Consider the following 22,152-nt stretch of genomic DNA (forward strand, 5'->3'; position numbering starts at 1 on the left):
TGGCATGGCAGCTGGTGTTTAGATGGTGGTATGGCCTGCATCACAGCTGTATCAATAGGAATAGAGAGATAATGTGAAAACCCGCACTCTCTGGTCTCTGACAGGGCACATAAAGCTAAAAATATTAGGCTTTACATTTTTTAATTTATTTTCAAAATATTTTTTATACCCACAAAATGACTATTTGTACATCAATTGCTCATCTTGTGCTTAATTTTGTGAAGAAACTACCCACATGCTTCCACGATGAAGGAAGAATCCAAAAAAAGATGAGCAGTCTGCATGAATTCAATTAAACAGGGACTGAGTTAAACAAAAGCAAAACTGTCTTTTAAGCTATTTAATTAAAAAGACAAAAAAGGTTTTCTCAAGGTAAATTCTCATCCTATGAAACACATTTCCTCAAACATCTCTATAACTTAACAGTTGTTCAGTTATAGAGTTGTTCACATAACTATTTAAATCACTATTTTACGCACATAATAATCATAGAGTCATATTTGCCACAGAACAGCTTTCACTTCTTTCAATAAATTGGATAGAAATAAAAATACAGAACAGAATTAGCAAGATTTCTTAGATAATTTATGTACATCCAGTTTTCATAAAATTGACGTAAATCAGTGGGTTATCTTGAAATTATACAGTACCCTGACCATATAACACGTTCTTACACTCAAAACATACATTAAACGAAGAACGTTTTACATCAGTCTTGGAGATCATGTTTCTGTGAAACATGACATCTACACGACATTTACACCCATAAATCATCATATATCAGCATAATTTTCTCTGACTTTTACACATGTGAACATAAAAAATTAACCATCACTGTCAATTGTCATATATCTCCAGATTCCCATGACGAGGAAGCTGATGCGCTTTAAACTTGACCAGCGCAATATTGTCAAGTTCTTTGAATGCTTTAACACGGGCTATGGAGGGGCGCTGGTGTTCGAGATATTGGACACCAGCTTATTGACTACATTGAGAGGATCAACTTTACCCCTATGCGCCTGTGTGACATCAGAACCCTCATACAACAGGTATGAACAGAGTACCATCAGATAGAGAGCACAGCTAATTTATTTTATATAGTGCACAGCACGCACCACCAGAGGTCTGTCCCCCGGCTCTACTGGTGGACCAGGCAGCTTGTAGTGGTGGGGTTAACGTAACAGGACTCTAAACAGCAAGTTAGCTCACAAGTACTGCCACTTAGAAAAATCTGGTGACAAATTTGTGTGTTCCACTATCTAAATTAAATTAAATTTGTCATTGCCTTTTTCCCCACGTTTTTAAAAGAAATCAAACCAATTTGGGGTTCAAAGGTTAAAATACCTATGAAAGGAGTCTGAGCGCAGTACAAGAGAAATGACGTTGATCCAGGTGTCTGAGATGTCATAATACAATAACAGGAATAATATCCTAACTGTACCCTGTTTAGACTGCAGACTGAACTCAACAAGATGTCCTTAGAGAAAGTTGCTGACAGGCACACAACAGCCCGGATATTCCAAGACTCCACCTCATGTGGTAAGTAACAGTCACTTCCTTCTTGGTCTGAATTTGTTGTTCATTTTAAGGACGGTTAGGTTGTTAACCCTTTGAAACCTTCGCAAATTGGCTTGATTTCTTCTTCAAGCAAAGGTCCAAGAAATAGCAAGGAATTATTGTAAAAATTAAAGAAAATTACCTGAAAATGAGCAAAAAAGTCATCCACATCCAGTGCTAAAAATGTATCCATTTTTTCTCATTAGCTTCTGGCTCATACTTTCTTTCTTCTGACACACTACTATACATACATACTACATGATGTTCTCACATACCCATATATATTTATACTGCTTTCTGTATGGTATATATGTGATCCATAGTGCATTTATAACACTGTTTATACTGCGTATATCTGATTACCAGAATGTTCATGTTTAGAACACTTTCCATACTGTACACATCTGATCTATAGCTGATTTAGAACTGGTACAGTGTCTGTGACAAAACTGGTTGACAGAAAAAAAGGACTCAAAGAGCATGACCCAGGAGACAGGTTGGAAAAATCAAAAATCTTTCTTTTTTAAAAATAGTTCAGTACACAGGCAGAGAGTCAAACAGATAAACAATTCAAAAAGGGCTAGAAAGTATTAGCAGGGATCTAAATAACCAAGTAAAATGTACACAAGGAAGAATGGTTGAATGCTTGACACAAGATACCAAGACAAACTGGCACAGGGAGCACACAGATTAAATTCACAAGGGAGCTGGGGATAAATAGGTACAGGTGAAACACATCAGGGCAGACAATCACAGAAGCTGCCTTGAGTGAGTTCAGATGAGAACCCTGATGCAGAACAAAAAGGGTAGACAGGTTTAGAAAACAGACAAAGGCAGGGAGAACTAAGGACACAGAAAACTATGAAAAACATAAACTAGGTAACTTGACAGACATGACCACATGTTTAAAAAACTGTTGCTTGCAGTGTTCTCAAACTGCTTATACAAATACATTCACACTCAACACTGTGCTTCTTTGTGTCCTGAGCAGCACACAGGTAGAGATTTATTATGATGTGTAGTGCCTATGCACACTGAAGCCTAAAATAACTCACAAAAGGCCCGACTTTTACATCTCAACAAGCCACTTCTCACTTACTGTGTTTCTACCTTTTGCTTCAGAGAAATATTTTTTTTGATGGTCATCCATCATGTCTTTGTTTCTTTTTTATTCTTTCTATTGAAAATAATATCATATAATTGCTTAGACATTAAGATTAAGACATTAAGATCATAATTCAAAATTACACAGAAGGTAAATTATCTTAAACTCTTCATCAGTATTAACCCTAGTAACATGAGGTTAATAGCATGAAATATTTAGGAGTGCTGCTGAGCATAAACAACATTTACCACAGTGGGGCACAAGATGCCAGCATATTATATATATATATATATATATGTATATACTTTTTTAATAGGCAGTGTTTTGCAAATGCCATTAACAACAACACATTTTAGTGTTACCAGGTTGTAAATGTGTCTTTTAAGCTCCTAAGTCAGTTCATTAAGTATAACCTACTGAACCTACTCCTCCGATGGACCGTTTAACCGCTGATCTACTAGAAAAAAGGAAAGCTGCCTTTTGTAGGCTTGTTATAAGGCACAGAAAATTCCAAAATACCCTTACTGGTGGCAGAACAAAAATGAATATGGATTTGATTCTTGTATAAAAATGAAGCAAAATAAAGTAAGGCAGAATTGGAAATGATACACCTGAACTCGCTCTGATTTATCCTAAATTAGGTGTGACAGCTGGCAGGGGGTTCCTCTAACTGTGTGAAAGAACAAAATATGATGATGCATTTAAGAAACACAGCACTATAAACACATAAGTGCAAATTAGCTGTGCCACTGGCTTGGTTAAAAAACAAATTGTTTAACATGAGCCCTTTCACATTTCTATCCTCAACCTGCTCAGCTCTTTCTAAAGTATGCTGCATGTTTAACCTGTAGGATCTCTGTCTATTGTTTTTGTTGTTAATGTCGGTTGGATTTTATCTAAACCTGAATTTCCAGCAGTGGAATGAGGTATGTTATCTGTACTTGTTATCTGGAAATGTTTGGAGGTATCCTGGAGTTCAAGTTGAGCCTTCTCTGCCCACAGCAGAACTCATTATTCTTTAGATAAAGACACAAAAATATGATCACAACCTATCTACCCTAATGTAGGGTATAATCTATTTACAAAAGCATATTATTTTCAAAATATGTACAAGTAACTAAAAATAAGTAAAGAGGTTAATGTAGCCAAAGAACAAAACACCTCAAGACACAGAATCAGTTGCTGCATAACAAGCCACAAAGGAAATAGTAAACTATTTTTATTGACATGTTCAAATTCAGCTATTTACAAGGTCACATAGTCGGCAACATTTCACACCATTACAGTTTGAAGAAAAGAAAAAACAAGTAGTGTTTGTACATACAGAAATCTGGTGTCTGGACACAGGAGCCAGTCAGAGATGATGCTCACTTGTATATAACATCAGTTTGGCAGACAGATTAGTAGGATTTATGCGTGAATACTGAGAGCTGTGTAGTCTTTCGCCTCACCAGTGCACCAGACTGAAGAGATCTTTTTTTTTTTAATTGCCTCAGTAGCCCTGTCTCAGTTGTGTTTTGGCACAGTGATACATCAATGACTTTAAGCTGTGTTTTTGCATGTTTTCATTTATTTACCACAAATCACATACAATATTATTTATATTACTGCTGACATTACTCTAGCCATAATGCCTAAACATGGAGAGAAAAAAACATCAGTGTTGTCCTTTAAAAGAGACTGAGTTATACATTTTGCCACAAGATGGTAGTATAATAAAGAGTTCTGCTAGACATCTTAAACACCTTCAACAATAATAACTGCCTTAAGCCAGTGGCCCCCACTGTAAAATATACAGTATAATAAAGGGAATCAGAGAAGCAAATGTTACTCTTACATTAAACAGTAAAATATTTAACTGCATATCACTTGGGGACCACCAACAATTCCCAAAGTGAGAGCTTCCTTCAGAGCTAATTAGGATACGGGCTAGGGTAGCTAATCAAATTATTTCAAACTGGTGCTTCCCACAACAGGCATCAAAATGGGAGGTCTGAATGACAGGGTGCCAAGAGCTGGACATGTGCCTGAAAGATGCCAGGGATTAAAAAGTCTCACAGCTCAACTCAGCTGTTTTGAAGGATGCTGAAAATGCAGCCCAGTCAACTGAGAAGAATGTTGACACTGTATTTTTCTGCAAACCACAAATACATTACATATGCACATTTTATATGCATCATACAACATGGAACATTTCAATGTGATGCACTGCTTCTGATTGGTTGGACGGGTGCAGAGGTGGAAACCTGATACAGTGGAGGTTGCTAAAGCTTAGATTCTGGCTCTAAATGACATCACTAGCACAAGATTGCAGTGGCCATATCCAGGATTTTATGGCTTTGGTTTTGTACAGTGGGATTAAGTGAAGATGCAATGGTTTTAGGAGAGACACCTACCATACTGCAGACCACTGTTCAAGACCTATAAATAACAAAGCCGTTTATGTTTTAGCAATCAGTCGTCCCATCGCTGTGTTACAAGTGGCTTTTTAGATACCAAACATGGGTGATTTTTAGGGACCAAACGTTTTGTCCAAATGGGATATTGCCAAGAAAAGTCTTTTTTTTTGCTGAGACACCTCCAGACAGGGTTGTGTCTTAAAAGCCAAGTATTTTAAGCCAAAATACAATCTTTTTCTAACCTTAACCGAGTACTTTTTGTGCTTAAACCTACACACACATCAACCACAGTATTGTTGAAACATAACATTTTTACATAAAGTTTCATTGTATATGCTTCATAGCAATGTACAAATGTTCTGAATCTGTGGTTTGCAGAACCATGCAACGCCGACATTTTTCCAGCTGGTTGGGTTGAAAGGTTTGGACTGGAGGATTAAGCTGTCTGAAAAAGGAATAATAGAGGGTCTGGTTATTAAAGGCAAATTCATTGCTTCATAATTAAAAGGGATAGGAAAAGAAAAGTTAAATTGTTATATCTTATGACAAAGAGGACACCAATGGCCGTCTTAGATCATGGGCTTAGTGTTGGTGAAGATTCTCAGTCATCTGGGTCATGGATATTGTAGGTTCCAAATCATAGACAACTTAATTCGCTTTAGTCCCTTGAAGACATTTCACCTGTCATCCAAGAGGCTTCTTCAGTTCTAAGAACTGAAGTTGCCTTCGATTCAGTACCTAGAATTATGGACTTAGTTTTCTCTTTTTGGTTAATTACTTAGTTTTAATTATTTCAACTTTTGTGACAGCAGTTAAAGTTTGACATGTTGGTGAAATACAAAATAAGATCAGTGAAAATACATCAGGAAATAGTTTTATGTCAGTGACGTAAAGGTGCACATTGTTAAACTTCATTCTGTTGGGTGAGGTCCTCTGAGACGCTGTTGTACTCAGTGGCTTTAGTGCTCATCCCCAGATACTGCTTCAGGAACTCGCTGAAACGTTTTTGGCTGTTCCACTTGCGAGCTGACTTCCGAATGCCGATGAAACCACCATACCTCTTCTGGTACGATCTTCCAGGAGACATCAGCTTCCTGTAGCCATGCCTCCCTTTGACGAAGCCGCCGAACCTTTTGGAGACACTCAGCCCTGCATCACCCTGTCCTCTTGCTGCCGCATCAGCAGCCCCTTCGTCCTGCCCTGCCTCCTCCTCATATTCATCATCAAGAGACAGGGCGTTCTGGGTATTGTAGGCAGTGTTCAGCTGGCTGCCTTTGCCACCCAGATCTCTCTCGTCCACCCCGAGCGCCCGGGTCAAGGGACTGTACCTCTGTAATGCAAAGGGCAGCAACAGACCTCCCTCCACTTGCTCCTCCTCCTCAGGAAAAAGAGCCTCCACCTCCTCCTGAGATCTTTTCGGCATGGTACCAGTAAATGAGGAAATTGGCGAGGACAGTAACTTACAACAGAAGTCCCACGAGTAGGCTGGTGAGATGTTGGCTTCACACTCAGTGAGACACACCTGACAGAGACAAAAAACAAGAGATCATTTTTAATTTCTTTCTGAAATCACTTCATATAATAAAATAATCCATTTTTAGCGTGGCTCTTGGAATGGCAATGTTGGTTTATCGGGCATGTAGTTGGTTGGTCCACCACATTAATCAGAACACATGGATTAAAACTAATGGATAGATTACTATAATTTTTTTACTCAGGTTCATGCATTGACAGATTACTGTAGGTTAAATGTCACTGCTGTTGTCAACATGGAGAAAACAACACACATCAGCAAAGCGTAAACTCCAAAAAGGCAGTGAAGCTGAAGATGATGTCGCTTTGCTACAAACTGTTACCAGTGGTGCCGGTGCCACAATGCTGCTGATGATGCTAATGCCCACATTGCTGGTCTTGAAGCACAAGTTCACATGAAGACTATACTGCTTCCTAAGCCATAGGGGCTTATTTTAGTGACAAAAAAAATGCATTTGCAGATGTTTTTTGCTACTGGAAACATTTGCATTGCATTTCTGAACGTGGGAGAAGCCCATGTCTTTTAGATATGTTCAGGATAAAAATGAACTAAGGACATGAATGACAGAGAGACTTGTTCAGGAGTTGGACTTTGACAGTTTGAGTAATGACCTCTCTTCAAAGAAGGCCAGAAGAAAGCCAGTGGTAAAGGTTGGATATTTTCCAAGCAATGTTATGTTGTCATGGTTGTGGCTCTGAACTTCACTATATTTGATGTTCATTTAGGTCAGGCGTGTCCAAAGTCCAGCCTGGGGGCCAAATGTGGCCCTTGGATCAATTTTAATGGCTTGACTTTCAAAATATGCTATATGTGGCTCTCCACTCAATATTGGTAAATTAAGCAATAGGAATATCACTTTGCATCTTTCCTCTTCACTTCACAATGCCAAAACTGTAATACAGCTTGTAGACCTGTGTCAGGTAGAAACTACAGTAATGTGTTTTCATAAACAGACAGTAACCAAGCAAACTGAACCTAACAGCACACATTTCCTTTCATGTACCAGACATGACCATAGCAAGGACTTGTCTGCTGCTCTCAGGATGGTGGAAAGTTGAATGCATTTTCACTGTAAGATACAACAGTTGCATTTGTTTTGTTTGTTTTTTAAATTACCTATTTGACGCAAGAAGCAGTTACAACTGTGTCACAGTTGTCAATTACAACTGTGTTTCAAATATGTCTCTCATGATGATGATGTAGATTGTGTGTTACTCAATGCGTCTGATGTGCTGGGTTTGTTTCAGAGGCAAGTCCCTTGCTGGGACAATACAAAATTTAATGTGACAGAAGGAAATCGATTGGATTTCTAGCTTATATATCACCTACACTGTATAGCTTCCTCTTCGAAGTGTATCTGTCAGAATAAGGCTAAGTATTCACTGTATATTATGCATGAAATACCATATTGCTTTAAATCATCTACTGTTTCCATGAAGTGTACTAATCATGGAAGCTCTGATCCATTATTGGTTAACAAGTAAAATGCCTTTTAGCCTGGGAGGATTGATAGTGATAAAGGAGAACTGGTAATTACAATAAGCAGAGGAAGACAGGGATTCTAAAAAGGGGCAGTAAGTCAGTAAATGGCATGTGGCAGAGCTGTTTAAGGAGAAGAAAATAAATGCCCATCTATAGGTCATTTAAGGCCCTTTTAAAGAGCCCAATACAACATTGCTTTCAAAGCTGTTTGTTAAAAGCCATGTGCACTTAAATGTCTTCCAAAATGTCGGAGAGACACACATGTCATAGTCCTAAGAGAAACAACCACCAGGCATAAGCACTGAGAGGAGAAACACACATCTATCCCCAGGAATCAATTAGCCACAACAAATTAAAAACTCAAATGCCAAGAGGGTAATTTGTTGAGTCAGGATGGGAGGATGGGATAAATACAGGAAGGTGGGGTGAGTGGTTTTCACTTATTTTATCACCAAACTAAAAGAGGCTGGTGGAGAGATTTGGGTTGTGTGGGACTGTGTGTGAGATATAGTGGGATTTTGTCTGAAAGGTAGACTTGCAAACTAATATTTCATAGTGTGGTTTGTTTTCCACTTTTTGTTTTGTTTTGCTTTTAACACCAGTGGAGACAATGGACTTTCCCCTCTGTTTGTTTGTGTGGGAGCTCAACTCTTGCAATCTTCAGTCTGTGTGTGTGTGTGTGTGTGTGTGTGTGTGTGTGTGTGTGTGCGTGCACTCCTCACCATGGTGTTGAAACTGAGCTGTTTGGGCAGGATGTTGCTGCAGGACAGACAGTCTGTCTGGCAGTCAGTCTGTCCAGGATCACACAGACAGAGCAGCAGCAGCGCCACCACAGTCTTCATGGTCCCACCGTCTGCTGCACAACACAGGACACAGCAAATACACATGTTCAGTCCAAACACTTAACACTCAACTCATCATACAGTTTATCTTGATTTTCTCTAATGCAGTGGCTGGGTTGTCTAGAAATTTCCAGTTCATATAATATATATTAAATGTCTTAACCAAGAATGTTTCTAAGGTCAATTACGTTGCGGTAGAATTATTTGACACTTAATAATAGGCTAAACATAACATGACAATATAATGACATGGCAAAATATCCCCATGAAAAGAAAAAAAATGGACAAAAAAAGTAAAAAGAAAAAAATTAAGGCAAAATAAAGTGGTTTGTATTTTATTCCCCAGTCAGGACCTTTGTCTTTTCACACATAAATAGTAACAGCTGTTTATCTTAGGTAGCATAAGTCAAAGATACATTGAGAGCTAGCTTAACACCAAGACTGGAAACAGGACGAAACAGGTAAGCTAGCATTCACAAAAACAAAAAAAAGAAAGGGAAATGCCGCTTCTAACAACTTTAAAGGTGTTACATAGTCATGTAATATCTTCTTAGCCAGCAAGCCACCACCAGTACATCAAAGAATCACCCTAGTGTTGTCGCTGAAAAGGTCTAAAAGTATGTGTAGGATAAGGTATAAGATGCTCCACGCTGTCATATTGCCTAGCACAGCTGTTTTTTGGTCATTAACGAGCGCTTAAGCAGCTTGGAATGAGTGTTACATGTGTTTGTGTGTTAAATAGCCTATACTTTAACACAATGTGTATTTTCTTTTGTTTTCTAGTTTGTTGGCATGTTTTACAAAGCAAGGCTGGCTGTTTCCCCGCGCTTATGCCTGTATGCTAAGCTGACGTGTTCTATTGCTACTTTACTGAATGCATGCTGGAAAAGAACTTTTCACAGCAGATATTTTGGCTTGTCATAGCAGGAAAAGCATGTGCAGGTGATAACATTAAATATGACTGCATTACATTTATGTGAGCTACATCTAGGGTTTTTTTTTTTGCTGCATCTGATACTGCAAAAGGAAAAAGAGGGACACAGAGGACAGTTACACATTAAAAGTATCATAGGGGACTAGAAGTAAGACCAAGGGACAAACAGAAGGACCAGAGGGCACAGCAGATATAAAATTTGACCAACAACTACTGAAATGATGAAAAAGAGCAAATGAAAAATCGTTTGACCTTATTCTGGCAGAAACAGCCCAGTCTGGTGAGTCTGACGTCAGACACACAACCAGAGTTTTCATCTCATTAAACAAACTCGTTAACTCCTTTAATTGATGCCGCAATTAATGCCTTTGGCAATGAACTGAGTCATTGTTTGTTGCAGACAAACACACAAACTAAAACACACATCCACAAAACATTCTGACACATAAACATACGCAGCACATGGACACTCAGTCATACTGTGTATGTATGGCAAACTGTGTATGCCAACCATACAGTACATTGGTAGATATACTCAAATATAAATTCAAGTACACACACACACACACACACACACACACACACACACACACACACACACAAACAGGCACACTTCCACTACACTGCTCAGTTAACTGTAGGTTGTTATCATTATCTATTAAACTGACACGGCTGAAAGTAAAACTAATTTGTCTTCAGTCAAACACCACTTTATAATGTCTTAGAAATGTGGACTTTATTCAGAGTAATTAAAAACTGATAAAGGTGTAATTGCACAACAGCTCATTCCAATCTCTAACTACCCATTAAACAGCAGCTCTGCAAAATTAATCAAAATTAATCAGTGTTCTAGTGTGCAAACAATAAAAGTGTGTGTTGAGTGCGTCTTTCGTCAAAAAGGAAAGAGGATGGGTTTGTCAGTGAAGGACAAAAGAGCAGCAGAGTCATTTTAGGCAGGGATATTGGAGGACAGCTAAGGGCGGGGTGGGATTGGCAGATGGCAGTGGATTTAGACAAACAGCTTGGGTGTGTTCATTTGGCCAAAATGCATCTCATTCTCCAACCTCCTGTCACTGACTTCGTGCTGACTTTGCTTCCAAAAATTAACTGCAGTCGTTAAGAATAATGCATCAAGGAGACTTAACATCTTCTCGACTCTGTTATCTACTGAGGCGCCACCAGAGATGCATACACATACAGTTGTTTTGTCTTTATTTTAGAAATGAGTGAAGACAATAAAAGCAGAATGCATGCTCATCTCAATACTATGAAACTATAGAATAGTATATTCTAACAAGTTGTAAAATCTATTGCTCACTAGCAGCTCCGTGAGAATGAGTCATATCGGTTTAAAGAAGAACTTCATCCCCCAAACAACCATTTGTTTGCTCATTTGTTTATTCATATGTCCAGAACTTCCCAAACAGACAACCCTTCACAATGGGGGAACTGTAAGTAAGTATTTGGCCATTAAACAAAGGAGGCTATTAAAATAAGGAAATTTTGATGGTGCTACACAAGAGGTTTAGTTTGTCCTGATGGGAACATGAATATTTGTACCAAATGTCATGCCAATTCATCCATTTATTATTGAAATATTTCACTTCGAACCACAAATGTCAACTTCACTGTGGCACTAACGGAAGTCACAGGATCACCAAAGTCATAAAGATTCATCAGCTGGGAACCATGAAGGCCTGTGATTCATGGTAATCCGTCAGTAGTTGTTAAGGTATTTCAGTGTACCAAAGTGGTGGAAACCCATCAATGGAGCAGCATGGCCAACCCCAGAGCCATGCTGCAAACTAAAAATTTATAGTATTTGAAGAAAACACTAAATTGTGTGCCATGTTATATGTCTATGTGCTTAAAGCAAGGGTTAAAACAGGGCAGAGCAAATCTTTTCCCCTGTGAGAATGATTTTTCCACAATAATCTTAACTTTGGGAAACATTAATAAACATGACTCCTCAAAATATGCTTAGACAGCTGTCATTTGAGGTTTAAGAAGTGGTCTAAATTTTACTTGAATGCAACTGCAGGGAACTATTGTGGCCAGGTTGGGGTCCTAACTCTTTCTTTCCCTGCTGAAAACAAATCATTTCTGATGTACACAGCATACAAACAGCCCGACTGCAGTCACTCAAGCCTCGCTCAGGATATAACCGATAAATATGACGTTCACAGATAGTTTCGCATTCCATTAAATGTAGTCTTTATCTGTTTATCTGTCCCCTTGTCTATAAAGTAAAAATGAATTAGACTTCTAAATGACTGATTTTTTATGTGGTCTTCAACTGACGTCTCCCAGGTTCTCTTGAGAGCCCTTAAAATCCAATTACTCTGCCTTTAATTAACTGATTAACGACTAAATAAACCAGTTAATTAAGTCATTACTGTCTGGTGCTGCGCTGAGGTGCTGCTGATGGAGGTCTTACAGTCCAGTTGATGATATAAAGACCATTTTTCGGATGAGAGGAACCTCTGTCCATACAGTATCTCTCAGTAGTATCTATCATCTAGGCTCAACTTGTTACAGCGTGACCACATGAGCTGTTTTGCCACCTGAGGAACATCTTATCCAAGTTGCAATTCAAGGTTAAAAAAGAGCATCAATAGCATTTGGTGTCATCTTAAACATTACCTGTATTCAGAAAAATGTCACCTAACCAAGAGTGAACATCAGCACAGGTTCTCTCTGTCTCAGGGAAGCATCTGTATGTGTAACTGTGAGTTCAACAAGCTTAGCCTGCTTAAATTGGAAAACACCAAACCATCATGACCATCCTCAAGATTAAAAAGTATGTGTAGTCAACCATAAATATGTACAGTTAAAGTTACAGAAATATTCAAAAGTAGTTTCCTGTCTGATTCATAGTTGCGTCATCCAACAACTCACGACGCACTCTAAGTACAATATTGTCAAACTCTCTCACGCTGTGTTATCAACTGTTTCCACCTTTTTCCCACTTTTTTTTCATTACTGCCGTTTTCTAAACGAGAACAGGAAGTACAAAATAAATTACTCTCAACCCGAAGAACGACTTAAAGCCGGATTATTCACACATGGTTGAACAAAATAGCAGGGTGCATCCGTTGTGCCGTTCATATTTATTTTTTAAAGCCGGACTGCACATTATCAAGTTATTTAAACGTAATATTCACAATACTGTCAAATTAATGTCAGTGGGAGTTTGATTGTGCTTTCATGTCATGTCAGTCTGGACATTTGGACACACAGTAGTTACATATGTCTCTGCAAGAACAGCAAGAAAATCAGAAATTGCTTATTTTGTGGGAGCCTAATTTGCATTCTGGGGTTTGGTGTTTCATCGAATTATAAGTAACGCTCTTTCATGACTCGAGTTAAATCTAATTGAAAAGTTCAGTGTGCTAGTTCAAACCCAGTCTGTATCAATATGCAAATGAAGTTTTCCTTTATTGACTTTTCATATATAAAAAGCCTGTATGTGTCTGACAATTGGGGCGATGAAATAGTAACGGACTTGATTAATTATTTAAGGATTTTCTGAAGTACTAACACTAAGATTATCGTGCCCAACTGCTACTGGCCCTAAAAACTGCAGCTTTAAATCTGATAACTTTAAATTAAACTGAAGAATAATAACTTCCACACCCTTAAAGGAGAGCAAGCCAGCATGTTGAAATGAAAACAGATTAAATATTGAATAATTAGAGCATATTCATGATGTTGGCTTTGTTGGTTGATGAGTCAGTTTGACAGGTAATTAAGTGTTATATAGTCTTCTGCCTGGAGCCACATAGTAGACTACTTTAACTGTCAGAAAAGCCAGTTTAATTGACAGCTTGTCTTGGGCCCACTCAAAATACATTGTTCTCTTTGTTTTAATATTGATGGCTATCTGGCAAAATGCCAGAGTGGTCATTGATGTGGCACATTTCAGGACAGCTGATCTATATTATCAGTCACATTGACTGAAAATATCTAATGTACCACAATATATTTAATGGTTCCTGTCACTACCTTGCATTATCTACCTACTGGTTTCATTAACTCTCTCTTTCTCAAACTATCTGTGTTTTTTTCTCTCTCTTTAAGTCACATTCTCACCCACTCATACTGTTTCCCTCCCCCTCACACTCCGTCATACAATTTCTCAGTCTTTGTCTTTCACATGCAAACCCTGACACAACTACTACTACCACTGGCATAATCTCCATAAACAGATATGTACTCAGAATCTGTAGGCAACAGGACGAGATTTTGTGGATGGATGAAAGCAGATTCAAAACAATATATCAGGGGATACAGTACAAATTTAAGGTTTGCTCCCAATTTTGCCACTTGTTTTTATCTGCTTGCTCAATATCTGTTTTCAGCAAAGTCAAGTTTGGGACACAGGATCTCCCAAAATTTTGGCTGTTGTTGTAAGACCAATAGCTAATGTGTTCCAAGATTGCCAATGGCACAACAGTTTACAAGAGATTTTTACTATTCTTACTATTCTGCTATTCATGCCACAAAAACTAAATGCTAAATACAGAATCCACTAGATTTTGCTTCATGAAAATAAGAAGTCATTTCACACTTACTTTTTTGACCTGTTACGTGATATTGGAGCTACACTCGCCTTATTTTTGTATCAAGCTTGATTAGATTGATCATAAGACAGCATAATAGGTCTGCCTAGATAGTAGTGCAATTGCATTTCCCCTGTTACTGGCCAAAGACATTATTTGTTATGATCCTTCTACTTGTCTTCTGGTCAGAGGTCACGTCAGCTCACTGATGTGTCTAAAGAGTGGGCGTTTTGATTATCTCTGTTCCCAGTCAGTCAAACTGTGTGTGACGTGGCTATATACATGCTGAAGCCATTACAGACAGACACACTGAGCCAAATCAATTTCCCTTCTCCATGGACCTAATCACTTGAGGTTGATTAATTGTTGAGAGGTGTGCTCACACACTTACACAGCGGTCACATCAAACTTATTTTAAATTGATTTTTTTGTTTTTGTTTATATTTTAAGGGGTACGTTGTTTTATTTTTTATCCAACCTGCACAAATATTAAATGTATTTGTTTGTCCACTGTTTCCCTCCTTTGTATTCCTGTATTATAAGTTGGGCATGACTATGGGCAGAATTACTGCTCTTTGCAGATGATGTGGTTCTGTTAGCTTCATCACGGCATGACCTCCACTACACATTGGGTGCTTTACAAAGTGTGAAGCGGTCAGGGTTAGGGTCAGCACCTCAAAGTCTGATGCCATGGTTTTCTGCCACAAAATTGCCCACCTGGATTCGGAGTGAGTTACTCCCTAAAGCAAAGAATTTGGAGTATTTTGCGGCCTTGTTCAAGAATGAGGGTAACATAGAATGTGTAATGGACAGGTCATTCGGAGTGGCATCAGCAGTAATGTAGGCATTGTACCAGTCTGGACCATCATGGTGAGGAGTGAGCTGAGTCAGAAGGCAAAGCTCGTTCCAGCCTTCACCTGCGGTAATGAGATTTGGGTAGTGACTGAAAGAATAACATTGCAGATCGTTTAGATATCTGGTCTGGATGCCTCTAGGACACCTCATAAGAAATTTTTGGGCACGTCCAACTGATTGAAGGCACAAGAACCCAGAACACGCTGGAGGGATTATATATTTTATCTGGCCTGAAAACGCCTCCAGATCCCACAGTGAAAGCTAGAAAGTGTTGCTGGGGAGAGGGACGTCTGGAGTACTCTTTTCAGCCTGTTACCCTTGTCACCTTGACTTGGATGAAAATGGATTTATGGATGGACTATGTGGCCAAACACATTGTGTAAGGATGTTTAGAATCAGCAAGTTCAAACTCACTCGATCAGATACAGGTGCAACTCATAACAATAAAAACGGCTGCATTTCATTTAGGTGTGGCTAGCTCACTGAGCTGGCCCTCTGTCACTTTCTTGCCTTGGTAATGTTCTCTAAATTCTATGCTAATTCTACACATTGGGTCACCTCCAAAACACCATGACATTTTTTTAGCTGCTCTTTATTTAAATCACCTGAATGAATCATATTATTCTTTATAACGTACTGTAGCTGCTATCAGCAGCTCTATAGCTCGCTCTGTTTTTAAAATTTAAAATTTATCTAATTGATTGGCTGGTCAGTCTTCAAAGTATCCCTACCCTTTGGTGGCAACAGTTTTTGCCTTATGAAGATTAGATTTGTGTTTGTGCATGTGTGTGTGAGCATGTGAAGATGTGTGTTTGTGGTCATGGCAATTGACCAAAAGGGGGCGTGGCAATGGGGCGATGCCTGTGTGTACATAGTCACAGTTATTGCAAATTCATGCTTGCTGCATGTCTGTGATGGTGGCCTTGCTACCATTTTGTGGTTTGTTAGTTCTTTTCACCAGGTGGGAGACCGCCCATTACAGCTGTCAGAAATTCCTGTCTCAGACTCAGAATTACAGCCATGAGGCTTATATGAATGGATAAAACTGGCAGCAAGTGTATCCAGCTTTCTTAATACATCCTTACGTCAAGCACAGAGAGGAGATATGAACAATTCTATCTGACTAAGACTTATTTCAACATTTAGTTTGGTCTCTAAATGCATTTGCTTCAATTCCTAGAATACCAAGATGGCCCGAAAGCAAATCAAGTAGCCTAAAGAAAGACGAGGGCCTTTGTGCTCTGATATCTTTGCTGTGCCTCAGAACATTCATGAAATACACAAGAAAATGTGTATCTCTGCCCCAACAATTAAAATTTGTGCTACTACATCTGACGAGTCAGTTCTCCTTTGATATAGAAACAGGCAGGGGGAAAGAGGAGCACCCTGGGGGCGGCAAGCAGGCATGAAGAAGGATCTTTGAAATCCTCCCAGTACAAAAGGATGGACAGGGACCCTGCTGTGTTAGGAACATTGTATCCTTGGATTAACTCCACTCCACATTCACAGCCAATTCAGTGCAGCCACCAGAGCTGCACACACCCGTATAATGCCAAGTGACCTGTGATCCAATGCTCCTTATCCTCCCTTCATTTTACCCATTAAGCCTGTGAAAAATGGTAATGTATTGAGTGGTTTCATGAAGTTAATATGAGTGTTGCAGAGTGAACCAACAAAGTCACCGATACTGAGATGAGACACGCGGCTGTTGAAATGGGTCCGCAACTGCAACACTTTACAGAAAGTGTTTGCACTTGATGCATCCAGCTGTTTAATGCGTGTGTAGGTAGACAGAATGATGCCAATTGGGGTATTTAAAGTCCAGAAACAAACAAGAATGGCACTCTTTCCGCACAACACAACTTGTCTTGTCACTTTACTGGGGCTTCTGATAGTCTCCACCAAGACTGATGTTGAAATAGAAATACCACCATGTCCTTTGTCTCGGAGGAACTTGCACCAAAAGGTTCACAAGCTCTGTGTCGGATATTTCAAACATTTTCAGTTTGAAATTCTATTACAGTAGGTGTTAGAATCTCTCTCTCTGTCCCGTATGTCATTGTCACCTCATCTATGTTTGGCCATCTGTCCACAGGAACACAATGCACACAAGACATTCATCAACAGATGGTTTGTCTGACAACTATCTCGGAAAACTGATGTATTTTTTTCCTAAAATCAGCTACATATCACAGCTATTAATAGCTATTATAGCTTCCTTTTAATATATTTTATCCATCCTGACTCAGGTTAATTTATTTACTCTGGGATCTATTCCGCAAAGCCTCATTGACGACAATGCAAAGATGCTAGAACATGATGCAAAGCTAATCAGAAAAATAACACATTTCACAGCTACCAGAATCTGTTACAGGATTGCTTTGAGTATGTGCTCTAAGGTATTACAAAACAGCCTCTTATTTTCTCTGAATCAGTTCAAAACAGCATTGTTTCCTGAGTGCTATCTGTAGATCAGCGTCAGCTTCTGACTGATATGCAATAAGCTTGTCAGATAATTAAAATCAGATACATGCACTTTCATGTCTGTTACCATCGATGGTTGTTGAAAGAGCACCTGTGTAACAGGTTTACTTAAAGTAAACCATTTTAAACAGTGCCTTTGTTTGTAGAGTTTCTTTCAAAGTCAGATGGAAAGTGAGCCCCAGGCTAAACATAAATACCATGTTTAATTATTCAACATGAAACAAGGTGAGACCCATTCTTAAATTTTATTAACTTCATAATAGTTTCCTGAGAGCTTAAAAAAAAAACTTAATAATGGATTTTATACATACCTGCCTGAGGGCTTCAGGAAAAAAATATTAGTAGGTAGTATCACTACAGAAAAGGAAATGCTGCTACTACTACAACAACAACTAAAAACTAATAATAATAATCAGTATTATTATGATTATAAGTTTGAATAATAAATGTAGTTTTTATGTGAAAATCATTGCTCAATCTTAATTTCAAATCATAAAATGTAGAAACAATTTATACTGTTCTTCTAAAGGTTTTTTAGTAATGCCATTCAAATATTTTTCATTAAAGATCACATCAATCATACTTAGCCTGTTATTTAACCAGTCAATCAGACCATGGGCCAGATCTGGCCAGATGCTTTATATTTGATCAATAAAATCCCCTTAAATCCATTTACATTATTTTCTTTAACCTATCATATCACTTCATGTACTGAGCGTACGCTTTTTAGTTTGCATAGCAGGTTCTGAATGTCTACAGCAAAAACATCCTGAGACATTTTCATATTTGTAATCAGCAAAACCCTCGATCCACAGCACTGCTTTAACAAGTAGGTCACATTTCACATTACAACATAATTAGATATTTTTTTAAAAAGTAAAAAAATCAGTCTACAGATATCCATTGCTCTGTAATATTTCATATTTTTGTCATGTATTAAACTTTTAGAATTAAGTTATTTTTCCCAGCTGGCACCAGACGTCAACATAATGTCAGAAAGATATTGGACTCTTGATTTTGATTGGTATTAAAATCGGGTTGATGATTTTTTGATAAATGTCTAATATGTTAGAATTTCCAATTGTGTGTACAATAACATGATGTTTTGCAGACATTTGGTTTTGTTCTTCATACTTAATGGCTAAACAGATTTATACTAAAGACATTTGGAAGACGTTACTAAACAACACAACAAAAAACTATCAAAATATCAGTGTCATCTGACATCAGTACAATACGTCATTTTGAAGTTGGCATTAGACGTTGATTTGACATAGAATTTTTGTCACTCGACATCACAACCTAAATGCAACCATACATCAACTTCTGATGACGTTGGTGGCCAGCTGGATTAAAAAAATGATCATTTAGCAGATTTTTGCCTTTAAAAACAAAGTATCTTAACATATCGACTCAGTTACCTTAAGACGAAAACTTAAAAATAATCTTCTAATGAAGTGAGCCTGAAATCGGCCCCTGATTAATCAATGTGCACTCACCCAAATTACTTTTCATTAGTGTCTTAAGCTACAGCGTAAACACACAGCAGCTTTCTGTGAAGTCTCTCCTTTCATTCATGAAACCCACAAGAGCGCGGCAGTAAATCAGGCCTTAACGATTAATGACTAATCGGGCTGAACGATTTGTGACCTTTCCCTCTTGACAAAATAAACTGCATGTCCTCACTGGACTGCTACACCTCGTGTTCCCTGTAGTGTGCACATCCCCACTACCTCGTGCTTTTAACCCACTCAGACGTAATATTTGACCTTGGGGGGGAGCAGTTACTTTAGAGGTGATGCATTAATAAAACACGCAATCATGGTGGTTTGTCAACTAGAGCGACCGGAGAAAGTGTCCTAACTCACTCTGTCTGTCAATAATAGACGAAGGAAGCTTAAATTCTTTGATCAGTGTCATTATAAGCAGCTTAAGGGTCAGAGGGTCAGAGGGTCACAGCATCACGACAACACTGCTGCAGGAGTTAGCGTGGGACCCTACAGCAGCCGTGGATGATAGACAAGTGATGGAGACAAAGATGGACTAGAGAAAATAAAGTGTAACTTAACAGGGATGAAAAAAAGCTTCCAAAGTGTCCCTTTTCCTCCCTGGTATCCAGTTCTTTCAGTTGAAATTAGGTATACTTAAAAGGGAATTCAATTTTTTTTGCAATCTCCAAATCTGCAAAATTACCGACATCCACTAGAAGCAGCCACTACAGTGGTACTTTCCACTTTCTGAAGTGAGACTATCGTACAATTAAAATAGTCTTCCTTAATTCCTGCCTCACAATCAATTAACGAGAGTAGCAAGTGTTTTTTTAACGTCAAAAATGCAAAACATTCTGTATCAAAGGTCAGAGGTCAAGCCAATTCTTTTCCCCATCAATCTCCCGCAGGGTCTTCTTACCTGTGTTTGGGTGAGATAGCGGGTGCCTATAAGGGTCCTTCGGGTGCAGGTTGAGTTTTGTCAGCGTATACGTTCCCCTCCCTCAGTCTCAGTGTGGTTTTTCTGGCTGCATGTGGAGGCTGGAGCCAGCTGCTCTTATAGGTACCCACCCCTCCCCTTCAACCTCCTCCTCTAATTCTCTCTCTCTTTCAAAACTCCCTCTTTCATCACAGAGAGAAAGAGAGGGAGGGATGGATGAAAACTGGAGAGACGGAGGGAGGAGAGAGAAGATGGGGTAAGAGCAGGGAGAGTGCGTGAAGTAGGGAGAGAGAGGAGGAGGGGAAAACAGGAGTTAGGATAGGAGGAAAAGTAAATGGCAAAAGGCAGGAGGAGAAAAGGTGGGAGGGAAGAGAGAAAATTGCAGGAGAAAACTAAAATTGCCACCTCGCTATTGTATGACTCTGCAAACCAGACAAGTTGCAGTTACAGTTTACATTCAGGTCTGTACAGATATATGTAGCCATTATCGTAGACAATGTGTCTAATATGGATGTTGCTGTAAAGAAGCTACAAATTCTAAAACATGGATGCTTCACACATCTTCAACCCGACAGCACAGAAGATTCATACAAATAGGACAGTTTTGAGCTATGTGCCCAGGATTAGTGTCATCAAATCAGTATATGGCCAAACATCTCCCCTTCTGCTAGTTATAACTCTGACTAATGGCCAGGAAAGTATTTTTTGCATTATGATGGCAGGATTTTGATCGCAGGCAGGTATTTTACATATCTTAGGGTGTAAAATATTATCACTTCATGATTTTATTCTGTAAGACATTTGTGTGAAACTTTGTCATAATTACTTTATGAATTCTTGAGTTATGGCCAAAACTATGTTTTGTGAGGTCACAATGACCTTTGACCATAAGTTAATTTTTGAGTCTAAGTGGACATTTGTGCCAAATTTGACGAAATTCCTTTGAGGTGTTATATCCCATTTAAGAAAATAAGACAGACGCAAGGTCACAGAGACCTTGATCTTTGACCAACAAAATTGTACCAGTTCATCCTTGAGTCCAGGTGGATGTTTGTGCCAAATTTAAAGAAATTGCCTTAAATACAAAAACAGAGTCCTCACACTAGGTGATGCTCCCATGAACATTTATTACCTCCATATGCAACGTTTTAGGCCCAAGCCCTTCTTCAGATGTGAAGCTTATTCAGGATATTTTAATCACTGAGATCTAATTTTTTAAATTAGAGATCTAATTTTTTAAATTAGATCATTTAAATAGATAATTTTTCGAAACTCCAGCCAGATGATCTTGTCATCAATTTTACCTTTTCAATAAAGCAATTAATCCCAATATGACACTAAGAAATATTGGCAGTGTGTTTGTTCCCTAGACTGTAGCTTGTTTTGGCCCAAAACATCACACGTGGAGGTAATAAATGTTCATGAGAGCATCATCTAGTGGGCAGTCTAGTGTGTTTTTGTATTTTTGTATCTCCTTTTGTTCTGTCCAAAACCTAGTATTTAACTGCTTTGGGATGTGCTTGCTGCTAGACTTTTTTTCTACAAGATATTGTTCTAAAATTCTTGAGATACCGCATTCATGAGAATGGGATGGATGGATTGGACAATTGAAAGACACTATGCCTTCTGCTGTTGCGGAGGCATAAAATTATAGTGACCCAGTTGCCATGTTGACCGACTAAAACTGGGTTCTGAAAAAATTTGCGGTGAGAAATAGGCCATATAATAACAGAATCTTGATTGATATTGGATCAGCGCTGCCTAGTTTATCAGTTTGACCGCAGATCAAGGGCAGTGATTGACGGCTGTGTTAGAAATTCCTCAACTCTGATTGGTTGTTCAAGCACATTAGATTCCCGCAAATACCATTAGAAGCACTAAGAGGAGGACAAAGAACATGATTTTTTCATAGGCTATCTGTTTCATTTATAACTGCATGGACGTATTAACAGTTTGGCAAATATGACAAAA

General features: G+C 38.6%; 1 protein-coding gene across 2 annotated transcripts; it reads right to left on the reverse strand.

Moving 5' to 3' along the window:
- Window positions 1-5,472: 5,472 nt before the first annotated feature.
- pnoca (prepronociceptin a) lies at window positions 5,473-20,244 on the reverse strand. 2 transcript variants are annotated; one of them, XM_042489937.1, is made up of 3 exons: window positions 20,164-20,244; window positions 8,800-8,930; window positions 5,473-6,583 (listed from the first exon to the last, which is right to left on the reverse strand). In XM_042489937.1, the coding sequence occupies exons 2-3, from the start codon at window positions 8,917-8,919 to the stop codon at window positions 5,966-5,968; spliced, it is 738 nt and encodes a 245-aa protein (XP_042345871.1). In that variant the 5' UTR covers window positions 8,920-8,930; window positions 20,164-20,244; the 3' UTR covers window positions 5,473-5,965. The 2 variants fall into 2 exon arrangements, with proteins under 2 accessions (XP_042345871.1, XP_042345863.1); XM_042489929.1 differs by having other exon boundaries at window positions 8,800-8,933.
- Between the last annotated feature and the right edge of the window lie 1,908 nt (window positions 20,245-22,152).

Source organism: Plectropomus leopardus, chromosome 1, assembly GCF_008729295.1.
Source record: "Plectropomus leopardus isolate mb chromosome 1, YSFRI_Pleo_2.0, whole genome shotgun sequence".
In the NCBI taxonomy this organism is placed as follows: Eukaryota; Metazoa; Chordata; class Actinopteri; order Perciformes; family Serranidae; genus Plectropomus; species Plectropomus leopardus.

Coding starts and splice junctions, on each gene's coding strand:
- pnoca (XM_042489937.1), bottom strand. CDS start 8,919: ATGAAGACTGTGGTGGCGCTGCTGCTGCTCTGTCTGTGTGATCCTGGA. Junction 6,584..8,799: donor AGCTCAGTTTCAACACCATG/GTGAGGAGTGCA, acceptor TGTCTCTGTCAG/GTGTGTCTCACTGAGTGTGA.